The 26,974-nt window shown below is 42.7% G+C and overlaps 1 protein-coding gene across 3 annotated transcripts in view; it reads right to left on the bottom strand.

The window, feature by feature from the left end:
- The window catches only part of ARHGEF3 (Rho guanine nucleotide exchange factor 3), a 304,915-nt gene that overhangs the window by 184,572 nt on the left and 93,369 nt on the right, over positions 1-26,974 (bottom strand). For all 3 annotated transcript variants that reach the window (XM_025456268.3, XM_025456267.2, XM_049097492.1), the window contains one exon: positions 22,946-23,012. In XM_025456268.3, coding sequence (XP_025312053.1) covers positions 22,946-23,012 — 67 coding nt within the window. The remainder of the gene's footprint in view (positions 1-22,945; positions 23,013-26,974) is intronic.

Below are 26,974 nucleotides of genomic sequence, written 5' to 3'. Positions count from 1 at the left end.
TGCCACTCCAGGGAAGCGGGGTTTTGGTTGGAAGCTCAGGCCTTCTCCCAGTTAGTGCTCTGCCCTGGAAGCTGTCCCTTTAAGTCAGACTTCCTGGTAAGGCTCAGAGATTTCCGCATGCAGCTTCCTGGAGACGGGGTGTAAGATAAACAATAAACTCTGCAGCAAAATCTTGGACAATAAGCCCCACGTGGCAATAACAAGAAGCAATTATAAGCCCTGACAATGGCTAAGGCATTTCCAACAGGAATGCAAATCTGTGATAAACATGGGGGAAACATGCGACCCCACACACCTGCACGAACTAAACTAATTAAAAAAAATTGTTCCTAGTCTCGCAACAGACTGAGAAATAGTTGCTTCCAAATTTGGCACTATTTTTCTTAAATCATTGTCTAAGAGGAAGGCAGTGTAGTCTTTTTTAAAGTGCTACCACCTATTGGTCAAAACTGTTGAGGCCAAGGGGCTCCTTGAGTCACTTACTCCACGTGTGTCTGTGAGGGACATTTAGCCCTCTGAAGACTCTGCAGTTTAATTATCTTCCTAGGTTTGGGGAAGCCCCAACTCATGAACGCGAGCCCCACATTCTACCAAAAGAGATGAGGATGCCGCACACTTTCTTTCCCAGCCTCCCTTGCAGCCAGGGCATGAGAGCATGAGCTAGGCTCAGCCAATCAGATACACCCACCCCAGACTTGGCATCAAAAGCTGGAATGAAAACAGCAGGGACACTGCAGACTCAATTCTTGTGGGGGTGGCAGCAGCTCACAGAGGCAGCAGTGAGGGCAACTGAGCAGCCACATTAGTTGGCACAAACCATGCTATTGACACCTGCCCAGCAGTGGCAGCAATGATGTGCTTGTAGGAAATGTCTGGTGGTATAATTTGAGGTTGTTCCTGGTTCCCTAATCCTCCCGAAATTCTCTGAGCTTCCTATATCCTGTAATAAATTTATTTTCTGCTTAAATCAATCAGAACTGAGGTTTTGTTTTGTTTTTTAGATTTTATCTATTTATTCATGAGAGATACAGAGAGAGGGGCAGAGACATAGGCAGAGGGAGAAGCAGGCTCCCTGCAGGGAGTCCTATGTGGGACTCGATCCTGAGACCCCAGCATCACAATCTGAGCCAAAGGCAGATGCTCAATCACTGAGCCACCCAAGCATCCCAGAATTGGGTTTTATTGTGGGGGTTAGTTCATACACACAGAACATAGGATAGGCTAAAGCTGAAGTAGTCCAGACCCACAGAATGATTCTGAGCATAAGAATTGAATGGCTTCTTTCACATTTCAAATTCAACCCAAACAGTGTCCCTTGGCCCACAAGGCCCTGCATCAATTGGCCTCTGTCTCCCTCCTAATCCCTTATTTCATTCTACTCTCCTTCCGCCTCCCAAGCTCTAGTCACAATTTCTATTCCTCATTAAGCTCTTTCCTGCTCCAGGGCCTGTACACCTGCTTTCCAGAAAACTCTTTCCTCCATATCTTCACAGTACAGCAGCATCCTTCTCATAGTTTGGTCCCAGTTTACAGGAATCCTTCCCTGACTGAGCTGCCTAAAGGATCACATCCCCTGCCCCACCATCTTATCCTCTATCATGATACCCTGTTGATTCTCTTTTCAGCATATATCCCATGATTAATTTATTTATTAATAGCTTTAGCAACCACCATTGATTGGAGGCTTGCTATGCATTAGACATTAAACATTCAATTCTTTGACCACTCTATGAGATAGGTACTTTTATTATCCTTAGTTTATAAATGAGGGCACAGGCTCAGAGAGGTTAAAGAAGTTATCCAAGCTTGTCAGTGATGGAATAGGGATTTGAATCTAGGTCTGCAACATGGGCTCATTACCACAGTGCTCATTCAGGCATTTGTCTGACAATTGTCTCCATGAATACTAACCACAGTGTAGACTGGAGCAACAGGACAGATCCTGCCCCCATGGAGCCGATAGCCTGGTGTTTCAGCTCTATCACCTGGTATTCTCTCTATTATCCACAGACCCTGCTTAGGGAAGAAATGTATCCGGGCATGTGTAAAAAGGGAGCACGCATCCTTCGTTCAACAGAAAAGTGCCCTGTTCTGTGTTCCATGTGTTAGGCATACAAAAATACCACATGAGAACTCATGGGCGAAAGGGAACACAGACCTATAAACAATGTCTACTGCCCATCCTGTCATGTTCCATGGCCTTGGAATACCAGGAACACTGAAGAAGCAGTCAAGGACAATTCTCAAGTCCCTTCAGGAAAAGAGCCATTCGAACAGCTCATTAGGGATGTGTAGGGTTGTCAGGCTGAAAGGACAGGAGCCACAGTAAAGGAGAGAGGTGAAAAGATGCTCAAAGGCCCATGGGAGGGATGGAATGGTTAGACTAGGAAAAGAGAAGGTTGGAGCCAAGGTAGAAATTCCAACTCTGGGATCCCTGGGTGGCGCAGCGGTTTGGCGCCTGCCTTTGGCCCAGGGCGTGATCCTGGAGACCCGGGATCGAATCCCATGTCGGGCTCCAGGTGCATGGAGCCTGCTTCTCCCTCTGCCTGTGTCTGCCTCTCTCTCTCTCTCTGTGTGACTATCATAAATAAATAAAAAATAAAAAAAAAAGAAATTCCAACTCTTTCCTGTGGAAAATGGGGACCAAGAGCAAGATTTTCAGCAAGAACAGATACATAACCAAACATGAATTCTTTTTTGTCAAGAAGAGTGGCCATGACTATATAATACTGGTGCTATGTCTTAGTACCTTAGTTCCTATGTTAAAGTACACATACATAAATATATTAGCTAAAAGTCAGGAATTTAACAACAACAAAATTCCATTTCTATGCTTCCCAATTCCCTCTCCTTGCTGAATGAGAAGTGAGATAAATTTCCTCTCCCCAGAGGAGTTAAGCATAGCCATTCTCTCCCATAATGTGAAATTACACAGAGCTCTGGTGTCAGTAATTTATGGAGAAAAGAAGGAATTCCCCTGCTACTTGACTTTACAACTCCAATCACCTCTGCCCAAATTCCCCTGGTGTGATAACAGGAACCTCACCTCTGGGTTGTGTCATTATTAAGATGAAAGGCTGATTTTTATATATTTTTTAAGAATGTACAAGATTGAGGCACAAATGGCCTTCTGTGTTGAATGAGCACCTGGGGGGTATGAGAGGAGGCCCCAGAACCACTCTCTGAGGCCAAGTGAGGCCAAGCACACAGTGACAGGTCCTAGGAAATGATATGCCAAGTTTGCATCTAAGGAGGTCTGGGAACCCCAAGGCCAGCCCAGGTGGCAAGGGCATAGCATCTGGAAAGCAGTTTAGCTTGGGGTTAGGAATAGGAATCCTGAGCCAAACCACCTGAATTCAAATCCCAGCACTATGCTTACCATGTAACCTCTGGCAATCTACTTTCTCTGTACCTCCATTTTATCACCTGTTGAATGGGGACAGTAAGAGTAAGAGCCCACACAAGGCAATATTAATTTATATTTTAATATTATATAACATATTATACATAACATCATATAATAAAGTAATATAATAATATTACTATGATCTACTTAAACCCAATTTAAGAAATAATTTGCCAGGGTGCTGGGATAGCTCCATGAGTTAAGTATCTAACTCTTGGTTTCTACTCCGGTCATGATCTCAGGGTCGAGATAGTGAGTCCCACATAGGGACTCCATGCTCAGCAGGGAGTCTGCTCAAGGATTTTTCTCTCCCTCTTCCTCTGCCCCTCCCCCAACCACCACGCACGCGCTCTCTCTCAATCTCTAAAATAAATAAATAAATGTTTTTTAGAAAAAGAAAGAATCTGTCAACAAAAACAAGGGGTCTGAAAAAAAAAACGAGGGGTCTGAGAAGTGGAGCCCTGGAAGCAGACGCCTGGGCAGAACTCATGCAGTGATTTCTGAACACCTTGAGGCAGAATGACAGTGATGCTAATGTGGAATCACAGGCAATTTGCTGAGCCAGAGTCCAGGCTTTACCACATCTGGGCCACAGGCTTGGGAGAGTCACTTAGCCCTTAAAGCCTTCATTTCCTTATCTTTGCAAAGGGGAAAACAATAGTACCCCCTTCATACTTTGAACCAAGCACTGGTGCTCAACTTTATATGCATTCTTCATAGATAATCTCCCCAACAACACTGTGAATCACATACAATTATAATGTCCATTTAACAAACAACAAAACCCATGATGGCTCAGAGATGTCCATCAAATCACCAAAGGGCACACAGCTAGACTGATCTGCAGGAAGTTTGACCCGAGCCAGCGCTCTAAGCTACTGTCAATTTTGCAGACTTGGGAAGCATGAGAAGGATGCTATAGACCCTTTGCAGGAAGAGGGGGTAACCAACATGTGCATGAGAATTGCCCTTTAAGAAGGGTGTGTATTTTCCTGTCACAGATCCTTGCCCTTATGGTACCCGGTAAGCCATGAAACCCTCCCTTAGTCAGCACCTCTTATGTGCCAGGCACTGTGATGAGGGCCCATTACATCATCGCCATCTCATCACCAGGGCAACCTTCCGAGGCAAAGACTAGAAAGCACCGAAGCTCAAAGAGGTTGAGTTCCTGGCCCACAGGTCACAGAGTTTGTCAGTGGTGCACCCCAGCACACATCTGGGTCTGTCCCACACCCACTCAGACTAGGGGATGGGCCCTGAAAATACCCTTTAAATGCCCCTCAAGCGCCCCTCTCCCCCTCATTACCTCCCACTCTCAGAGCACAAAACTGCTTATTCTGTACCAGGATAATGACCACAGGGGCCGAGCAGGGCCATGGCACAAACTATAATTACTACAGACAACAATTTGCATTCCAAGTCTGAAATGTGCTCAGGGCCTGGCTTGAGCCCTGTAATCAGCTTAGCCTCTGCCCGAATCTCTTTCAATATGAAGACATAGTTAACACACTCAGCCACAGCGGGGTTTAGAAAATATGCCTCTGCCCTCAGCGAACTGCCACCTGAGGAAAAACCATGCCAAGAAATGGCCAGAATTGAGTGGGATTTAAACTCTGGAGGGGTCAAATTCCTCTGCTACAGAACACAGCAAACAGCAGCCAGGACAGTGGATGGGCAGGGCAAGACCAGTAAATAATTAAAGACGGGACATGCATTACATAGCACATGGGCCTCAGTAGCCAGAAGTGGAATGGACCCCTCTCCTCATTTATCACATATCATCGTCACACAGCAGGGTGTGGTGGCTCTGCTGCTGAGGACAACACAGGACACCTACTACCTTGGCAAAAGGCACATGATGAGAAAAAAAACATCGTCTGCATTAGAGAAAGAGTTCCAGGAATACCTTTCCATGGACAAAGAATGCTATGATTTGGGTATTCCCAGGCAGGGAGGGAGCAACTAGTGAGAGGAGTGGTGATACCAGAATCTTCAACCCTGCCTCTGGTGTCTTTTACTGTGTCTGAACCCCAGAAGGATTTGTACTAAGTGGCTAGAGCCCCAGGTTCTAGTTAACTGGAATCACCACGGCTCTACTTTCTTTTAGTAGAGAAAGAGGACAGACTGCATGTCAATTTCCATCAGCCTGAATCCTGAGCAGAGACTTTCACAAGAAACCTCCACCTGAGCTGATAGTATCTGCAAGCTGAATGGAGACTGCCCTAAGAACCAAAGTGTTACTCACACCTTCATGTGTCACACGTAAGCTGAGGATCTTGATAAAATGCAGATTCTGATTCAGGTCTGGGGTGGGGCCTGAGTCTGCATTTCAAATGAGCTCCCAGGTGCTATTGCTGCTAATACCCCAAGGACCACACTTCAAGGACTTTGCTAGGAGATGTGTGAGTAGCTGAAGTAGACTGAAAAAAATTTGTATTTCCTGTGTTTCTATAGTCACGGTACTGAGCGGTGACTTCATTCTAAAAGCAAATAAGTAAACTCAAGCACTAGATGTCTTTAAAGTTCTTGTTTTCCAAGTTATCTCATTGATGGTTAACAGGATGACTGTTCTTGAAGGAAAACTTTGTTTAGATACTATTACCTCAGGACAATCCAGCAGATCTTCCCTTGACTGAAGTTTCTGGAATAGCTGTGGATTCTCTGAGGTTTAAAAGACCTGAGGCATCAAAGGACAACATAACTGAACATTGTGCCTTTGCCATTCAGCAGCGTAGCCAGAGCTCTGCAGGTGCAATCATGATCTAGAAATTGAGCAACCTGCTAGCCCAGCCTATCACTTGTAGCTGGGGGCCTTTCAGGTACTTGAGCACTGTGTCATCATCAGTCACAGATTGCAGCTTCCCAACCAGACACTCATCTTAATAAAATCATTCAACTAATCTGATGCATTAAAAAAAAAAAAAAACTGACTGGAGCTGGCTGCCCTGTCCCGTTAGGCAAACAGTACACAATGAATTGCTGATAGCATCTCCTCATCATTGCCAACATAAACCCTGCCAGGCCAGCAGAAATAAGCCCAGTGACTGTAAGCAACAATAGTTGCATGAGTTTGTTTAAACAAACACAACTAACAACAGGTAAAATGCTTTTATCTCCTCCTGTTGCCAAGCCAGAGACTTTTCAGATTGAATTCTTGTAGAAATAAAACCAGTATCAAGGGTAAAAACAGAAGGCAGCTGAGAGGAGAATGCCAACTTCGTGTTTTTTCCAGAAACACACATGGAGGTATTAATTTTTGAAATAAGTAACTAAAATTCATAAAACCACATTAAATTGACTTACTTGCACTGTTTACTGCTGCACAATAGGGATTCTCTTTCCTGTTCTCATTTACTTGTCCACTTTTATGCACTTTTTGACATTGGCCCTTTGAGTTTGGTAGCAGAAAAATTTATTAATATATTAAGGAACTTTGATACCACTAAATAACATAAAATTACACATAAGAGATATAATAGGCAATATTAGACCAAAACCCTAAAATAGAAAAAAAAATGCAAGTGGACAAGGAAGGGAAATGAGCATTTATTAAAGCAGAGGGATGATGTTCAAGTAGGAGGCATGGTCAATGGAGAGAATTTGGTGAACCACGTCAGAATGACTCATGAAACAAGATGGAGAAGTCACTTCCTGAGCAACGGGTATCAGGACAAAAGGAAGAGCGAATTGAGGACGAGTATTTTAGTGGCACATATGCAGGGCCTCTTAGTCACTCTGGATAATGAGATGAGCACATTTTAAAAAGAAGGGAAAAAAGACATGATATCAAGACCGTAAGAATAGGCAGCAAGTTTTATTATGTTTCAGGAACAGCAAATCCTGGTCATTTGTACCAATAATGCAGACTTGAAAGGACTATTCCAGTCTAAATCTCAAGCTTTTTCCTTCCTTGAGAAGTTTTAGAATTTGGCGATAAAGATATTAATGCCCAGCAAAGGTTTGACCCAGGAAAAACATGTTTGATTTTAGTTACAGGAGTTGTAAAACAGGAAACATACCTTGAGGGTAAAGGGTATTTTTAAAAATCCAGTATCCTTTTGACCCCAAAAATTACTAAGGCAACTTCGCAATCTGCAGTCCTTTGAGCCTCAATCATAAATGAAACCAAAAGAAGGAATACGCAGGCTGCCATATTAAGCATTTTCCTCTAATTTTCCAAAAGTGACGTTTTAAAGTATTCTCCCAAGGTGTCATCCAGAACCCATCAAAATAAGGTATCTCAACTTAATAAGATGCAATTGAGTTACCTATTAATTCTTTGGAATATTAACTCTTTGGGAAATGATTTCTTTCTTGGCTGAGTACACAGCATTCACTCTTATTAAGGTGCTTTCCTCCTCTCTCAAATATCCAAGTAAGATTTATGGATTTGTTGTTGATGTTAGAAAAGGAAGACAAAATTCCTCCAAGTTCACCTTCATCCAATTCTCACATTTGAAACTCCTCCATAAACAGATGCCTTATTTTAAAATTCCATCTTAAGTAACCATGGGATTTAGGCCAATTCATTGAATTTCTGACTTAGATTTATTCCTGTTGCCTGTTGGGATGATTTTTATTCTTAAACATAAAAACTCAAAGTTCCACTTCAAAATTACAATTCAAATATCTGTCTTCTCACCTCAAATTTTCTTCTCAATTATGAAAATTATATATGCACACACCCTGTAGAAACTTGGAAAAGCCAAAACAAAACAAAGAAAAAATGTCACTTGACACTCATTTAGTCTGAGGAACTCATTATTAATATTTTGGCATGTTTAATTTTTTTTCCAGCAGGATCATTACTGTATATACAATTTTATTTCCTGCTTTTAAGAACACATACACATTTTCACTGAATAACACTCTTCCACAATATCCCCTTATGGTTGCATAACACATGCTCATATGGATACAACACAATTCACACCAACTGTCCCACATTATTGGACATTTAGACTTTTTCCACTTTTTTTCTACCATTATAATGAGTGCTGCACCAAACACTTTTGTGCATAAATCTTAACCCACACATCGGGTGACTTCTATAGGATGGATCCCTAGAAATGCAATTATTGGGCCAATGGCCTATATATGTTTATGGTTCTTGACACAAACAGCTTTCCAGAAAGATAATTAAGTAACAATGCCACTGAACACCTGTGATAGCATCCGTCCTACCGCATCCTCACTGGCATTCCAAATAATCACTTTTTAAAAAGGCTGATTAAATCTGTAGGTGAAAAGCCACACTTTGAAAAAATTTCGATCCTTAGACTGACCTCAGTCAATGATTTCAAATGTTCCCTTAATATCAAAATAATCTTCTCTTATCCTTCAAAAGAAGATGCTAATTTTTCCCATATATAAAAATGCAATTGAAACCACAAACATGAGAAAAATGTAGACATTTGTTGGATATTTTCATTGGGCAACTAAGGTGCTGTGGTTAAGAAGCCAAGAATAGCCAGTTCGATGTACCAGTCTGTGATAGTACAGAGAGACAGCTCATGCAGAGAGATGCTAGCAAAATAAATTCATAACTAACTCCAGGGTGCCTGGGTGGCTCAGTTAGTTAAGTGTCTCCCCTGGCCCAGATCATGATCCCAGAGTCCTGGGATCAAGCCCTGCGTTGGGCTCCCTGCTCAGGGGGGAACCTCTCCCTCTCTTTCCCATTCATGCATCATTCACTGTCTCTGTCTCTCTCAAATAAATAAATTAATTAAATCTTAAAAAAATTCAGAACTAAATCCACTGCCAAATGTCACAAGATATATAAGATTTGAATTACTATAAGTCAATCCCTATCAGAACAAATACATTAGAATGTTCCAGAATATATGCAGACTGCATTTGAAATTCATTCAATAGCTTTTTATGTTAGAAATTTTCTTTCCTCCCTCTAAATTGGTGCATATCCCCATATGCATAAAGTATGGCTTTTTTTTGTTCAATGGCACATGCAAAGAACAAATGGTCCACTCAGTCTCCCAGAACACAGGACCTAAAATGATCACTATATATCATGGAAAAATAGTAAATAAATGGAAAGTTTTTCGACCATCCTAGAAATGTTTTGGGGTATCTTCCCCACATTTTCTTTCTGGGGAATTGGCCCCATTTTCCCCACAGTTCCTGCTGAGTGAACATAAGATTAAAAAAAGTTGTAGTAGCAGAGGGGTGAAGTATTTATTGAGCACTTTCTGTGTCATAGACCCAGTGCTAAATATTTGATATGAATTACTTCATTTACTCCTTATCAGAACCCTATGAGCTAGATACATTTTCAAGTGAGAACTCTTGAATCTCAGGGAAGTTAGTCGCTTGCCTAAACTGGTAAACAGCAGATCCATTTGACCCTATCTTTCTAACTGCACGTGACTGGACCAAGGAAGAGGAAAGCCCTTCTAAGAACTGGCCAGCAGCCTGCCCACCTCTTGAGAGGCCCAGCCCAAGAAAGATAAGCTGATGTGATCAGAGTTTTCCTAGGGATTTGGAGATGGGTCACCTGAAGACTACCCAGTGAGCTTTAGGAGAGCGAGCTGTTGAAAGATCACATCAAGTTGAGTCAGACCAGCCCATAGTGCCACATGCACGGAGAAGACGTTTGGAGCAGGACCTATGCATCAAAAGGAGAAGGTAGAGAAAGGAAGAATGAAACTGACCAGAGAGAAAAAGCCTGGGTTCTTACAACTGTATATTCTCTCATTAAATAGCCCTTTTCTTGAGATAGTAGAACAAGTGCCTGTTTGGTTTTTTTGTTGTTTTGGTTTTGGGTTTTTGTTTTTTGGATTTTTTTGCTTTGCAAAGAGCTCTAAAATATCCACCAAGGATAAACTAATGGTCTACCAAAGAGGAGGTGGTAGAGGGGAATGAGTGGGTGAAACAGGTGAAGGGGATTAAGAGCACACTTATTGTGATGAGCCACTGAGTGATGTATAGAAGTGTTGAATCACTATATTACATACCTGAAACTAAATATAACACTGTATGTTAGCTATGCTGAAATTAAATTTTTTTAAAAATTAAGGAAAGGCGGACTGACAATAATTAATTATTAATTAATTAATTAATTAAAAATATCCATCAAGGAATCTACAGCAGAGTTGCTCCTCACTCAGAGACTGGACTACCATCAGCATCTACCCTGTCTAGCAAGTCAGCATAACAAACAACCTACTGCTGTGTGCCTCTTAACATGCCCCTGAATGCCACGTAGATGGCATCCCTTAGGATGTTTTCCTGCCCAAAAGAGTTTAACATGAAAGAAACCAAGTCTTTCAACTTATCACTTTATAAAAATGAAGGACAGAGGAATACATGAAATGATAGCATAAGGAAACAATCAGATAAATTCAAATGTGAAACACGTTCCATAAGCAACTGGGCTGGTCTTTTCAAAAAGTTAATGTCATTTTAAGCAGGAAGGATTGTGATGAGGGGAGTATTTGAGAATAAAAAAGACTTAAAAACAGGGATCCCTGGGTGGCGCAGCGGTTTGGCGCCTGCCTTTGGCCCAGGGCGCGATCCTGGAGACCCGGGATCGAGTCCCACATCGGGCTCCCGGTGCATGGAGCCTGCTTCTCCCTCTGCCTGTGTCTCTGCCTCTCTCTCTCTGTGACTATCATAAATAAATAAAAATTTAAAAAAAAAAAAAAAGACTTAAAAACAGAGTAACAAAATAAAACTGTGGTCTCGATTAGATTTAAAACCATCCAACCAGATGCCATGCAAGGCTTTTGGATGGTTTTGGGGGAAACCAACTATAAAAGATAATTGCAGAAACAGGAATATGGAATGAGTTTTAGCAAATGTTGGGGAATTATTAGTAGCTTTCTTGGGCTTGGTAATGTAGGAAAACCTTATTCTCAGGATATATATATCGAAGTATCGAAAAGTGAAGGATAATGTTATCTGCTATTGAAATGGTATAGTAAAAATATCCAAACTACATAAACAGCTGTAGATAGATGCATACATAGATCAAGACATAGATAGATACACAGAGTAAAATGTTAGTGATTGTTGATTCCAGAGGGTGGGTGTTCATTGCAGTTATATTTCAACTTTCCATATGTTTAAAATTTTTCATTATAAACAGTTGAAAAAATAACAGAGTAAAAATAGCAACCATGGAAACTCCTTAGAAAGGCACCAGGTAAAGTCTGACATCCCTTCTCTCCATAAACTGCTAGAAAAATATTATACATATATCTTCAGTTTAGCCCCTGATAACTCTTGCTTGTTTTTAGGGAGCATGTTATACAAAAAGCCCACATCAAGACCTAGAATTACCATCTCCTCACTGGGACTGACAAACAGAACAGCAAGTTCACCATCCCATCTAACACTGAGTTGTAAGTTCTCTCCCTACCCCCCTTTTCAATGAACAGGTCTGGTTGAACCTGCATTAATTAAATGCATTTACCTGATACCACTCCACTGCACTTTCCTCAAATCAGAGCTATGATTTTAAACAAATCCCTGTCTCTGTCCCTCAAGAAAGTAATCAGCCTCATTCCTCTTTTTTTCTAAATGGGAGGTTAGGTCAAATCAGCCCTGAGGATACAAAACACATTGTGTATTAGCAGCACTCTGCACAGAACATTTCCTCCTCCCAGAATGTGCATTAACCAGGTCAGGACGCTGGTGGTCCATGTTGCTGCTGCAGTGTCTAAGCCAGCTGGTTTTATTACCAGCACCTTGTGGAAGTCAGCAGCAATGGTCATGCACAAAAAGGCTGATCTAGGAGTTGTGTTTATTGAGATTTCCAGAGCTGAATGGCAGAAGGAGAGAACCTGGGTAAAGGATGACAAATATGGAGTGCCGAAGACCAAGTAAGGGAATTGTCATCATCAGGCTTATAAAGGGTAGCAAATCTAAAAATGGGCCTTATGTAATCAATTTGCAATAAGCAACTCTTTTAGAAAATATTTACTTCAGTTACTGAAGACGAGTGGGTTTATAAGATTTATTAATCTTCAAAACCAGAAATAGGGGCACCTCAGTGGTTCAATGCTTGAGCGTCTGCCTTTGACTTAGGGCATGATCCTGGGGTCCTGGGATCAAGTCTTACATCAGGCTCCCCATGGCGAGCCTGCTTCTCCCTCTGCCTATGTCTCTGCCTCTCTCTGTGTGTCTCTCATGAATTAATAAAACCAAAAAAAAAAAAAAAAGGAGAATTATGTTGGGTTATGTTAACTATAAATAAGTGGTTAGTAAGTAGAACATGTATAAGGTAAACAGAGATAGAAAAGGGTGTAGGGAACAAAAGAACCTAATATTGAAAAAGCAGCTGGTTACTAAGCGTTTGTGATGCATGGTGAGGAGGTTAGGTGAGACTGGCAAGATACTAAATATACAGAGGCATCAAATACATATGAGCACTTAACATACACAAGACTTTAATTTGGCTACCCCATTGGAGATATCCATTCTGGCTCCATGAGTTTTCTGCCCCCACCCCCCACCCCAAACAGAAACAAAATAGAACTTAGCCAGCTGTTCATCTGCCTAATTGGCAAACTTCAGTTGCTGGCCAGGGATACTTGTCTCTGAGTCTTTTGATAAAGAAATCTGTCTCGTGGACCCAGAACACCTTCAGTCTGTGGGCCTCTTGTGTGAACTTCAACTCTGCATCATCATCATCGACCACATCTTCCACAGGGAAGGCCAAGGCAGTAGAGAGAGAGAGAAAGGACCTATTAGCATCGTGGACCCCATGAGTCAGAGGGGATCTTTCCATCCTGTCTGCATCCTCTCTGCAGCTAGCTTTCACCCCCTGCTTCTCATTGTGTGTTTCAAGTGGTTTAACGGACAGTGTGATGTGAGCACTTAAAAAGGCTGGGGGGCGGGGAAGGGTATACAGATCACAGTGAACTAAACCCCAAGTCCAATCCATTAAATAGGCCATCAACTGTGAAGAGGAAGAGGTTGATGGGAGAGAAGAAAAGTCAGTGACAAGACCTTTACCAACCCCCATGCAAAAAGCTGTAATTCCCAATCCCAGCTTCTCACATGGGCAGGAAACATAAAATAAAACCTAATAGGGAGGGGAAAAGGAAAACTGAGGTGGAAGGTTCAGCTTCAGAGAAGGGATTTTCCAAATAGGTAGATCCCCTTGGTTCTGAACATTACCATCTCCTCCCACATCTGCAAATAGTATCAGGGCCTTCTGAAGGTGACAGGATCATTGCCCTGATACTGTTTGTGCAATAAAAGCTAAATTTGGTTAAAATGAAAAATTAAAAAAATAAAATGAAAAATAAAAAGCTCCATGGAAAGTCATAAATTTTGTAAACCACAAAGCAATATGAGACTGATGTGTAGGCTATTTTCTATTTAAAACCCAAGACTAAACTCCAATAGTTTCCAATATTATAGCAACAGCCTTAAGCCATTTCAGAATGTAATTTTCCAGGATCTGCTATTATTTCAACTATTTCAGAAGACAATTATGTTTTATGTCTTCTTCTTTATGTCTATTATTTTGTCTTATATTTATGTCTATTCTTGCTCCTAGGTCAGACTATTATTGTTGAAACAAAACAAAGCAACACAACTAAAAGGACTGCTGCTAACCAAACATGAAACAACTAAAAGGAAGGCTTCTAACCAAACATGAAAGAAGAGGAGTTAGTTTTGTCCGTCTGAGAAGCCAGACCTTGGGAATCAGGATGACTATGCTTTACTATGGGCGGAGAAGACTTTCATAGACAAGAATTGCTAGTATCTGCTTAGTGCCTCTCCCCTTCTTCTGGAAACTGCCTCCTTCTTCCTCCTAGTTAACATAGGAGCCAACATAGTGGTACAGCAGGACCCACTCCCTGGCCACTGCTGATTGGTCCAGGAGTATCCACCTGACCTAAGTTGGACCAATCAAAATCCCTCCCTAGTAATTTTGGTTCAGAGAGGGAAGAGGCTGCTCTCTGTGGATAGTTGTATTTCCATAGCACAGAGAAATGAAAGAAGTCAGTCTGTAGAGAAAATGCAGCAAATAACAAAAAGGAGTCCAAAACCCTCCTGGGCTCCTGGTGCCCAGTTCCAGTGGCTTCTAAGGCCCAACTTCATTCCATAAGATACTCCCCCAGACCTCTATAGTTTTAAAACCTCTCCTCATTTAAGCCAATTTGAGTTGTTTCTATCATCTGCAACTAAGATTTATTTTTTAAAAGATTTTATTTATTTATTCATGCAGAGACAGAGGCAGAGGGAGAAGCAGACTCCCTGTGGGGAGTCTCAATCCAGAACTCGATCCCAGAACCCTGGGATCACGACCTGCGTGGAAGGCAGACGCTCAACCACTGAGCCACCCAGGCAACCCTGCAACTAAGATTTCTTAACCCAGAAAACAAAGTTAAAATCATCTTTTACCCTGCATAATTCTGGAACACAAAAGGGAATAATTGAATAACTACATAAAATAAACAAAGGCATCTATAATTCTGCTACCAAAGTTCAGAATTTGCACGATTGTCATTAAAGCTACTATGTCCCCACAGACCTCACATGTGACCAAAAAAAGAAACTGCTTTTGAATCTAAAACTGAGCTTCAGTGTGCCTGACATATTGCTGGTGTCAGCAGACTGATGATGACAGGGGCTTACCCTCACAGGTGTCAGCAGCTGCTCAAGGGCTGGCTTCTCTATTGCCCGAAGGGAAATGAGGCAAGAGGGGAAAGCGGAAACCAGAGACAGTCAGTTCTTCCCTTTGAGGTGGCACCCCCACAGAAAAGGCATCTCTCAAACACACATATTTAGGAAAACAGTCATTTCAGGTGTAAGAGAATTCTAGTTACAAGGAGCTAATATTTTCTGCACACTTTACATGGAGGCATTATTCAGATCACTTTATATCCATTATAACCAAGTCTCAAGTTTTGAGAAATGGCATTACTGTCCTCATTCTGCTGATAAGGATCTGACACTTTGAAAGGTATCTTGTCTGAAGTTTACAGTTGGCATCGCGCCCTCAAAGTATGTGCCTTTTCATCACTTATACTTTTGTTATGACTGCCAAAGACTATCCACCAAACTCAGAGTTTGGGCTGCCTAGATGCAGCGAATAGTAAAACTCCCCATCCTGTAAGTGCACGAAGGCAGCCCCGAGACTGACTATCACTATGGGTGGGCAGGAGAGGGGGTGGGAGGAGGAAGGAGGCAAGGGGCAGGGGGAGGGAGGAGGAGGAAGAGACGGCGGGGGGGGGGGGGGGGCAAATGTCTTACAGCCCAGTTGGGTAGGTGCCTACCTCTTCTATGAGCCCAGATTTGATCAGCCCCCAGATGTTTTGCCAGAACACATGTTTAGTGACATACCCTGATACCGACTTTGTTTACTGGTCATACATATTTTCTCTTCTGTGCTGTTTTTTTTTTAAGATTTTATTTATTTATTCATGAGAGACACAGAAAGAGAGAGGTAGAAACACAGTCAGAGGGAGAAGCAGGCTCCATGCAGGGGATGTGGGATTCAATCTCAGGACCCCGGGATCACACCCTGAGCCAAAGGCAGATAGATGCTTAACTGCTGAGCCACCAGGCATCCCTGTGCTGTTTATTCACATCCTTCAACTATTTTCCTATCAGGTTTTCAAATTTGTGTTATTGATTTGCAAGAGTCCTTTGTATAATAAGGAGGTTAGTAATTTCATACTGAAGATAATTTCCCAAATGGTGCTGGCAAGGAACATGAGCTTTGGAATAAGATGAGCTCAGGTTAGAATGCCAGCTCCACCACTTACCTGCCATGTGACCCTGAGCAAGATGCTCCATTTTTAAACCTCTGTTCAGTAGGCAGGATTCTAGCCTGGACCCCAAAACCCCCAGCCTCTAGTGTACATTGTTGCCTAATCCCCTCCTCTGAGTGCTGGCAGAGTCTGAGAATGTAAGGAAGTATCACCCCCATGACTAGACTACTAATCATTGGCTTTCAGATCATCAAAAGGAAGATGATCTGCCTGGTGATCTAATCTGCTGAGACCTTAAAAGGAATTGGGCTCTTCCTCAAGTCAGAGAGATATGAAACATAAGAGATACTTGGTATGAGGCAGGTTCTCTATTGCTGGCTTATGATGGAAGATGCCACATGGCAAGGACCCAAGAGGGGCCTCTAGGAGTTAAGAGCCACCCCCAGTTGACAATCTGCAAAGAAATGGGTACTTCAGTCCTACCACCACAAGAAACTAGATTCCCCCCAATAACCTGAATAAGCTTGGAAGAGGACTCTGTGCCTCAGAGAAGACCCCCCCCCACCCCCGCCAACACCTTGATTTTAGTCTTGTGAGATCTGAGCAGAGAACCTGGCACACCATACCCAGGCTTCTGACCTACAGAACTGTGACCTAATGAATGGCTCGTGTTTCAGGCTGCTTAATTTGTAGTAATTTGTTATGCAGTGATAGAAAACTACCATACTCTACTTCCTCATCTATGAAATGAGGATGAGGCTCAAATAACACCTATCTGTTGGGATTGTTTTGGGAAGTAATATATGCATAAAGTACTCAACACAATGCCTGGTATAACCTAAATGAATGCTAGGGGCTAGTTACCTGGGATTAATGGAGCTGTTAAAATTGTATTCATCATTACAAATACAAAATAGGGTAACAAATTATTTTTTTAATAAATATAGTAGAGAAGATCAAACCTTTAAAAAAAAATGAAGTCCAAAGGAGTAGAAGGGAACTAAAAGGGATTCTGGGTGATGAAAAGTTTACCATAGATTACTCGCTTGTTCCTATCATTTACTCGCTTGTTCCTATCATTTTAAGAAAGATCTTGATGTCTAACTTCCTTTAAAGAAAAGTATGTCTTCAGGTTTGTTTTGTTTTGTCTTTAAGATTTTATTTATTTATTTATGAGAGACACAGAGAAATAGGCAGAGGGAGAAGCAGGCTCCCTGTGGTAAGCCTGATGTGGGACTCAATCCCCAGACCCAGGGATCGTGACCTGAGCCAAAGGCAGATGCTCAACCATTGAGCTACCCAGGACTTCCTGTCATCAGCTTTGTTTTAAAGAAGCAATATACTCTAATGGCCTGGGGACGGACAGTCCCAGGTTCAAATCCTGGCTCTGTCACCTACTATAGCTATGATTTTAGGCAAGCTAGCACATGTGGGGCTCAGTTTCCTCATCCTTGAAATGTACATAAATACATCTACTATGCAGGACTGCCATGGCCTTGCCTGGAGCTGACGTTTAGTAAGTGGAGGTAAATGTACAAAGTGAGGCTGCAAGAAAGAGACTATGGCACCTTTGTTGCAGGGTGGACACAGTGAGATCGCAATGAACACTGGCCTGGCTGTGTATGTTTTGAGTATCTTGAGAGATTATCGCTCTACTGAATTGTGAATTTTAGAAATTTCAGTCTGACCTTCAAGAAATGTTCAACTACGCTGAGGTTTGTGCGTTTCCTTCCAAACACAGGAGGACCTGGGATGCGTCAAGGTAACATGGAACAGGTGCACAACTCGCTGTCAGAAAGCCAGGTTTTAGTTCTGATCTCTTTACTTTGAGTGACCCTAGGAGCAGTCCCCATTAATACTTGTCTGTGTAGGAGCCAGACTCCCTTTTGGTAACAGTACCAAACTCCTCCTTAGAGCAGATGACCCTTCCCTACCTCAAGTGGCTCTAGTGGAGCTGCCTTATCTAGCTCCCTCAGAAGGAACATGTGGCCAAGGCCTGTCCAATCTTCTTGACTGCAGTGATTGGCCAAGGCATAGCTATGTGACCCAAGCCAGGATAATCAGAGTCCTACACTGGGATTTCACATGTGGAACCTGGGATCAAAAGTTTCTCTATTCTCTAGAAACAAGCAGCTATTTGTGGTCATCCTCTCCCTCCAAAATGGTTCACATGTGGTATGCAAGATAAGAACAATACCCCAACAATGACAAAGCTGAGAAGGAGTATCTGTTGTACCTGCAGCCTACACACCAGCTATATGAGCCAATCAATCTCCCTTTCCATGTGAGCTAGTTTTTTTTTTTAATTTTTATTTATTTATGATAGTCACACAGAGAGAGGCAGAGACACAGGCAGAGGGAGAAGCAGGCTTCATGCACCGGGAGCCTGACGTGGGATTCGATCCCGGGTCTCCAGGATCGCGCCCTGGGCCAAAGGCAGGCGCCAAACCGCTGCGCCACCCAGGGATCCCTATGTGAGCTAGTTTTGAGTTTCTATCACTTCCAATCAAAAGAGTCCTGACTAATAATACATTAGGCCTTGTTTTCCACATCTGAAAATTAAAAGGTAAGGGCCACAATGTCCAAAGTTTCTTCTAAAGCTTCAGAGTCTAGAAATTTCTTCCCAAATGGCCTAGGCAAGAATAAAGCCCAGGCACTGGAGAAAGAGACAAGCCAAGCACAGCCATGAAATCTGGTTGATACTTAATTGAAACCTCAGTTCTCACACCCAAACAATGCCTTGTATGGAGTAGTAAGTCTTGCTAAGTGTTTCCTAATTAACTAATAGCAATGGTAGTTGTGGTCCTGAGATTTCCACACTTCCACAAGGGTAAGTTTCCTCCCTGAGTGTGTGTGTGTGTGTGTGTGTGTGTGCAGCTAACGGGAGGAACTGTAGCAAATATTTGCACAAGGGAAGGGTGGAAATTCTGAGCTCAGCACTGCCCCAACCAGATGGGGACCAGATGCGCAGTGAACACCTGACGGAAGCACTTAGTAACAGCACCTCAGGGTCCCACCTTCTCATTCCTGTCATTCTATTCTGGTTTTACTCATGATGTGCCCACCATAACTGCCCCAACCAAAACTCCCTCTTGGCTCCTCTCCATGTGTGTAAGTGCAGCACCCATGAGTCTGGTGAAAGATGGGTACAACATCACCCTTTGTTCAGGAAGGTGGGAATGTCAGGAGGGTTAGTAACACCAAGGGCCTCCATCTGCTTAGACAAAGGTGGGAATCCAGAGACCCAAACTACACTTAATAAGGACAACTCCTAAAAGGGCTAAATCACTGGGTAGGTAGAAAGAGTGTCATTTAAGGGTCACCAGCTCTTCTTGAACCTCTCTACAGCCAAAAGCTTCAGCCCCCTAAAAAAAACAACAACCTACAAACCCTACTCCTAATGCCTTGAGGAATAATGCAAATCTGCAGTGAGTGTGTCCAGGGAAGGCAAGGAGAGGATTACAATACAACTCACTGAGAAAGACGTTCCTTAAAATTATTTTGAAACATCTTTTTCCAGGACTATGAAGACACCAACCACTGCCTTTCTTCCCTTTGCTCCAAGCTCCCTCCTGAGTCCTCATGTGTCTCCCTCTTGGTTTGTCATCTAGAGTGATATGGTTTCTTGTCCTCTTGCCTTTTACCATCATCCATCTTTCCCCACCACTTCTCCCCACCCCATCCCCAAAATCCACCTGTGCCCAGAATATAAGTGAACTGACACAGGATCTTTATTCTTTACAAAACAAAGAGGAATGGAATGACAAACGTTTATAATGGTTTCATACATATTTAAATATAGGAAATTTACTAGCGCACAGATTCTAAAACATTCCCATCTCAATAAAGAAGAAAATAAAGCATTCATAGAAAATGCGCCCTGCCCTAGGCTCAATCTAACAGGCCTGGGAGTCACAATTCACTAGGGAAAATGTATTAGCTAGATAATGCCTCAACTGTCTTCACCCTGACATTCTGGGTCCTTCTTGTTCTTCAGTTCCAATTACCATAGTGATGGTTACAAAGCATGGCCTGGCTGGGACTGAGGATGTCTCCACTCGGTAGGGTTCCCTCTTACTTAACTCTCTATGTCATGGAAGATGATGCTCCAATAGGAAGAGAGATCAATTTGGCCAATCTGGCAATTGATCAGGTCTCAGATCATCTCTCCCTGGTCTATCTTGATGTCAGTTTGTCTAATTTTATCAATAAGCCCCTGAGCCAGGAGAAATCAAAGCAAGGACAGGGGGCCAAAATAAATACCGTAGCTGATCTAACCACCTAGCAGACTCTACTCCAGCAATTTTAACTATTTGGAAAAATCTTCTGAGCTAGTTCTTCCGTGGTGATTCCCTAATTTCAAATGTTACCATGCAGGGATGAAGGGTCACTTAAACCAAGTGTATAGCTTTTTTTTTTTTTTTTTTAAGATTGTATTTATTTATTTCAGAGAGACAGAGACAGTGTCAGAGAGCACAAACAGGGAGGAGTAGGGAGAAGGCTCACCAACTGAGCCACCCAGGTGCCCCAAACCAAGTGTATATCTAACAAGTTCCTTTGAGCAGCAATTTCTATAAAACAGAGTTGTGCTAAAAAATTCACAAAACAGGGATGCCTGGGTGGCTCAGCGGTTGGGTGTATGCCTTTGGCTCAGGGCGTGATCCTGGAGTTCTAGGATCGAGTCCCACATCGGGCTCCCTGCATGGAGCCTGCTTCTCCCTCTGCCTCTGTCTCTACCTCTCTCTGTGTGTCTCTCATGAATAAATAAAATCTTAAAAAAAAAAAAAAAAGAATTCACAAAACATTTTTCAAGGGAAAACAGCTAAAGAGGTTGTATGGCCATAGGTAATCAATTGCCCCAGTTTGCCTGGAAACTTCTAGTGCTAAAACCAGAACAATCACTGACAAACTTGGGTGGTTGGTCACCCTAAATGTACCTCAGTAGTTGGCTAGTGACCACTGCTGAATCAGAGGGAAGGGTAGAGTATCCTGAAGGGAGGCCAGAGGCAGAAAATACATGTTTTCAAAAAAGACCAACTTGCTCATAGAAGGTTTAATTTCTCTACAGTTGAAAACTGACAATAAATGTCAGCCATTCCAAAGTGTGTACAAACTATATTGTCAACAACGATTTATGGGCAATGACTTTGGGAAATGCCATCGACTCCATTCACTCTCCCTAATGTAGTCTCCAAGCACTGCAACACATCAAAGGTTCTGAGAAGTCTCGCCGTGGTGAACATATTTAATGAGGTGCTCTCAGTGGGTCCCAAGTTTATTTGACCACACAAGGCTTTTCCCACCTAATGCTTATGATCATCCAACTGAACACGCCTGGCGGAATGGGGATCTTATCCACAAAACCATAAATAACTTAGGAGATGACTTACATTCAGTAAGTCTACTTAGGAGACCAACACCTTTCTCTTTGTACTCAGTGAAAACCATACTGTAAACTTAGTTAAAATAGAGCCATGATCCATATTTATTTTTAATCACACACTTGGAGAAAACAACTAAGAATCTAGGCAGGATATTAAAGGTGATTTCAACTAGTAAAAACAGTGCTGAGAAGACCAAAGATGTGAACTTGAAACACAATCTGAGGTGGACTTTGTGTTTGATGGATGTGAGAGATGTTTATTCATTCAACAAAGTAATGAAGCATGTATGTGCTACGCCCAGTGATACAGTGGATAAGAGAGAGTAACAAGAGAGTAACAAGATCTCTACACACCTGATGTGTGGAGCTTCTAATATCACCTTTCAGCAGGCACTAATAATGATCTTATCCTATCAATAAGAAGAAAGTGCAGGGGTCCATAGGAGATGCCTCAGCTTAGATAGCTCCCCACAGGAGGTGATGTCAAGGCTTAGACCCAAGGGATAAAGTGGGTGGGCCAGCTACAGTGTGTGTAGGAGTGCAGTGCTAGACAGTGGGAGCTGTGTTCTAGGCAGAAGGAATAGCTAACACGAAGGCTGTCAGGGGGCGGTGAAACAAGCTCTGAGTATTCTTTACACATGCAAGGGTCTTCTTCCTAAGGTCAGAGCTAGAATGCATTTTAGCAAATGGTAGGGCTTCCATACACTTTATTATCATTTTTTTTTTAAGATTTTATTTACTTATTCATGAGAGACACACAGAGAGAGCACGAGAGAGGCAGAGACACAGGCAGAGGGAGAAGCAGGCTCCATGCAGGGAGCCCGATGTGGGACTCGATCCTAGGCCTCCAGGATCAGGCCCCAGGTGGAAGGCAAGCACTAAACCGCTGAGCCACCCAGGGTTCCCACTTTATTATCATTATTATTATTAACATTATTATGTTAAGGAAGAGAACTTTGCATCAAGAGATGGTTAGAGCTGACTATACAATTTTAAAGGTCTACAGCTTTTGGTTTTATGATTGGGAGATTTTTCTGACTCCCCCTAAAAATCTGTTTGGAGCTTGCAGACTTCTCCTTCTGGAAAACCAAGCTCCCCATGAAGTTGTAAATCTACATTTTAACAGATTGTCCATTTCAGATTTTTCTTTTCTTCATTGTGCACTGGGTCCCTCCAGGTTCCCAGGAAAACAGGCACAATGCACCCCACCCCATCAACCGTGATGTGGCTTCTTTACCAGATACTTCCAGTAGCCCAAGACCTACAGGGCAAACACCAGTGGGTGCTTATTGGGACACATTTTGTAATTAAGCCACAACCGCTGATACAAACACGATTTCTCCAAGTGCTAAAACACAGCTCTTTTGGCAGAGACTGATTAATAAAGCCAACTCCTGGTAGCACCATTTCTGGAGAGGCCAGAATAGGGTGTAGAAGAGCAGGGACTGCTCCCAGGAAAACACTTACCCCTCTGAAATTCCAGGCTTTGGGGGAAGGGAACATGGGGAAGTTGGTTTGCCGCTGCCGCCTAGGCCTAGAAGAGGAGAAAAGACAAGACAACATGTTCGTTACTCACAGGTTCGACACTCAGAGGAAATCATCTATTTCAGATACAGTTTTACCAGAAAGAGAGATGCTTCGAGAAACGGTTCTGGCCAATGAGGCACTGGGCTTTCCTACAGCTCCGCAACCCTTAGCAGCCAAATGCACTCCGAACTCCTTCCCAGCACCTCAGGACCAAAGCTCCAGAGTCCCTTGGAAATAGTCAAGCCCCCACCCCTAAAAATTCAAATTGAATAGAAAATTCAACCTGGGTTGCAATAAAAAGAAATCAGACCAAGCTCCCGATCTTGATCTTTATTTCTCATACACAAACAATTCCCAAATGGATGCCATCAGGTGGTATTTACAGCTCTGGGCGAGCCTGGAACCCTACCTGGTGCAAGCCACACCTGAGCTGCAAACATTTAAAGGAGAATCCATATTTCTAACATGTAGCCATTGCCTAACCAGTTGGAACTGATTTTCTCTTCTATTAACCCCTCCATATGATTCAGTATCCTTACCTATGACAGAGGCAAGCTCTAGGGGTGGGCGCAGGATGTGGGTAAACAGTATGGGGAAGGAAAAAAAGCAGTAGTGTGGCTGGGGAGCTCCAGACACACCAGCAAAACCTTATTTCTGTCCCAAGGAGTAAATCCAATGTTATAGCTGCCAACATACCTACAGGGACACCTTTTACAATGCTTTTATGGGACAATAAATTACCCTTCCTAAAAATGTGTGTCTGTCAATATGGAAATTCAACTTTCATGTTTGCTCAAAGTACCACCTCACTTCAAAGCATCCCTGAGAAAGGTCCATCTTGGACTTTCTCTGAAGTTTTAGTCACTGATGTACCAAAAAGGCATTGTCAGTTTTTCCCATGATAGCCACACCTGTATTTTGACTTCCCTGCCATGATCAGTAGGGACACACGGCAGGAGTGACCACTGCACAGGCTCTGCCATATGTGAAACTTGAGTAAAAATCTTCATTGGCTCTACCACATGAAAGATAAATAAGCCAAATGCAAGGTGATAATAATAGCAGTCACTAACAGGTATTGTGTACTTAAAACTGCACATGCTAAGACTTCATGGGATTAATCTCATCGACTCTCACACTGAGAGCTAGGGTTTGTCACTGTACCCATTTAATAGATAAGAAAACGGAGGCCTAAGGATATTAAGTGCCAACTATCAGCACATAGGTGAAATCAGGATTCTGGTCTCAGTTGCCTGACCTCAGATCCCACAGTGTGTCACTAGCTGCGTGACCCTAACCATGAGGCTTCATCTCTTGGGCTTTCACACTGCCTATATTGCAAAACAGGAGAAACAACATCAAGTATGCAGTCAAGACAAGATGAGCGCTCCGAATCCAGGTCTATCACTGCTAAGTTCTCAAAGGAGTCAGCATGAGCTCCGTTCCCTCCTCCCAAATTCTGGCTCCAAAAATAGCCTTCGACCAGAGGCCCAGATCTGACATAGAAAAGCTGAGACAACTCACCCAAAACGATGGGAACTCCCACCTGCTGTGTCTTTCTATCCAGCCCCACTTGCCTCACTCTCCTCCTCACCCACACATACATCAATAAAAACCCAGGCTAATAACATCTCAAGGCAAACAGAACATGTGGGTGGTTATTTAGATTTAATACACTTCTCTATTAAGTAACATGTTGGTCTAAGTTCTTCTAAAAAAGCATTTCTCCCTTGGGATTAAAAAAAAAAAAACTAGAATTTAACAAAACATCTCCCTGGATACTGTTTCCTCCTCTCCCAGGTTATAATTGGGCTTTACTTTCCTAACTATTTGATGAGCTTCACTGATTCCAAAGCAACAACATATAACAAGCAGAACATTGTGAGTAAATGGACCCCTGTTTTACATGTCCACAGAAAATTATGATCACAACAATTAACAGTGATTAAATTACATGATGTGCCAGGCACTGTGCCCTAATAATGTAAGTCTCACAATATAATAGGTTATTATGTTACAGTATATTATTAGTACATGATATACAGGGAGTGTTATGATGGTGCTATAGAATGTTTTATATATATAAGTATTTTTGTACAAATATATAATACGTGATACATTATAAAGGATATATATATATTTAAAATACTTTTATTTATTTAAAGTAAGTTCTACACCCAATGTGGGGCTTGCCCTCAAGATCAAGAGTCTACACGCTCTACCAACTGAACCAGCCAAGTGCCTAGGCATTATATACTTTTAAATAAATAATACAGCATTGTATCATAACATACTTTCATATAAATTATGGTATAATGGGGGATATTATCATTACCCCATTTTACAGATGAGATAAACTAGGACTCAGAGAGGTTAAGCCATGTGCCGAAAGTCAAATAGCTGGTAGGCAGCCAAGTTGAGATTCATAACCAGATGTGCCTGCCTCCAGATTCAGAGGATGTAGCCCCTCTCATATAGAGAGAAGCCCCATCAAACAGGGCACAGCATGCTTTTGGAATAATGTGGCCAGAGGGTTCCTTGTGGGAGGGCACCAGTTTAGCAGGGTCTTACTCAAAAAGCCTCATAGGCAAAGAAACAGGATCAGAGCAAATCTGTCCATCCTAGGCAGTCTCAGGAAATTTGGATACACCATTTTTGGCTGGGGAAACTGCCAGGAAACCTACTAAGAGAAGGACTGTCTCTAACTGTAGGCTTCCCCCAACCCTTGTATTCCATCACCAGCCAGGCTTCCAGATCATTCACATTAGCTGGAATCCCTTCAACAATCTAATCTGGCATCCTAAGAGTATCCACCCTCCTTCCCCCCAGCCAAACACTAGCACCCAGATGGCTTTAAAGGACAGCTTTAGGGGGAGCACCTGGGTGGCTCAGTCAGTGAAGTGTCTGACTTGATTTCAGCTCAGGTCATAATCTCAGGGTCCTGGGATCTGGCCTGTGTTGGGCTCCCTACTCAGTGGGGAGTCTGCTTGTCTCCCCCTGCTCCTCCTCCTTCTCCCCCTCTCCCTTCCCCTGCTCACATCCATGCCAGCCGTGCACACATATGTGGTTAAGAAGCACAGCCTGTCCTACAGATGTCAGGAGGACAACGCTGACCAGTAACCATCCATCTCTGCAGAGGAACCGATGGGAAGCCAGGGGTGGGCATGCAGCAGGAGAGAAGCCACTGAGGCAGGAGGGAGAGCTTTTGCCTGGAAGGAGGTTATAACCGTCGGAAAGGTTGGGAAGAGAAGTTATAAACATTCCCCTCTCCAGGGAGCTTATGGTAGGCAGAGAAATGCCCACAGGAGAAGCAAAAAGTCAGGATTCAAGATGCATTTAGGGAATGATCTCAAATTCAGGTGTGTGTGTGTGTCTGTGTGGCTGGACTCAAACAGAATAAGCTCAGTAGCAATAGGGCTCAGGATTAGCAATCGAATGTATTTCCCACCACAGGAAAACAAATACAAACTTTTTCCCACCACCTTGGGAAGAGGATTAATGACCATTTCCAGAGCAGCTCCTGAGAGTATGGGTTTCAGAAGCTTCTGCTGCCCATGCACTATGTGATGCTAGCTCCAAGAGTGGCTCCCTCCCTTTCTTGCTGGGGGACTTCAACCAGGCTACCTATTCTCTACTCCCTCTGAGTCTCCATTTTCTCATCTATAAAATGGGGATAATGATCTTTTTTCACAAAATTGAAGCATTTAAGTGCTATATAAAATGGCAGAGAATCTGGTACTTGCTAGATGCTCAAGTTAGCTACTACAGTAGTCTCCCCTTATGCATGAAGGGTAGGTATCAGGGGCACGTGGCTGGCTGAGTTGGTGGGGCATGTGATTCTTGATCTTGTGGTTGTGAGTTCCTGCCCCACATCAGGTGTATAGCTTATTTTTAAAAAGGGTACGTTTCAAGACTCCCAGTGGATGCCTAAATCAATGGAAATGACCAAACCCTGTACATGCTATGTTT

This window comes from Canis lupus, chromosome 20, assembly GCF_003254725.2.
Source record: "Canis lupus dingo isolate Sandy chromosome 20, ASM325472v2, whole genome shotgun sequence".
Lineage (NCBI taxonomy): Eukaryota > Metazoa > Chordata > Mammalia > Carnivora > Canidae > Canis > Canis lupus.
This window is presented reverse-complemented; position numbering and strand designations above follow the sequence as displayed.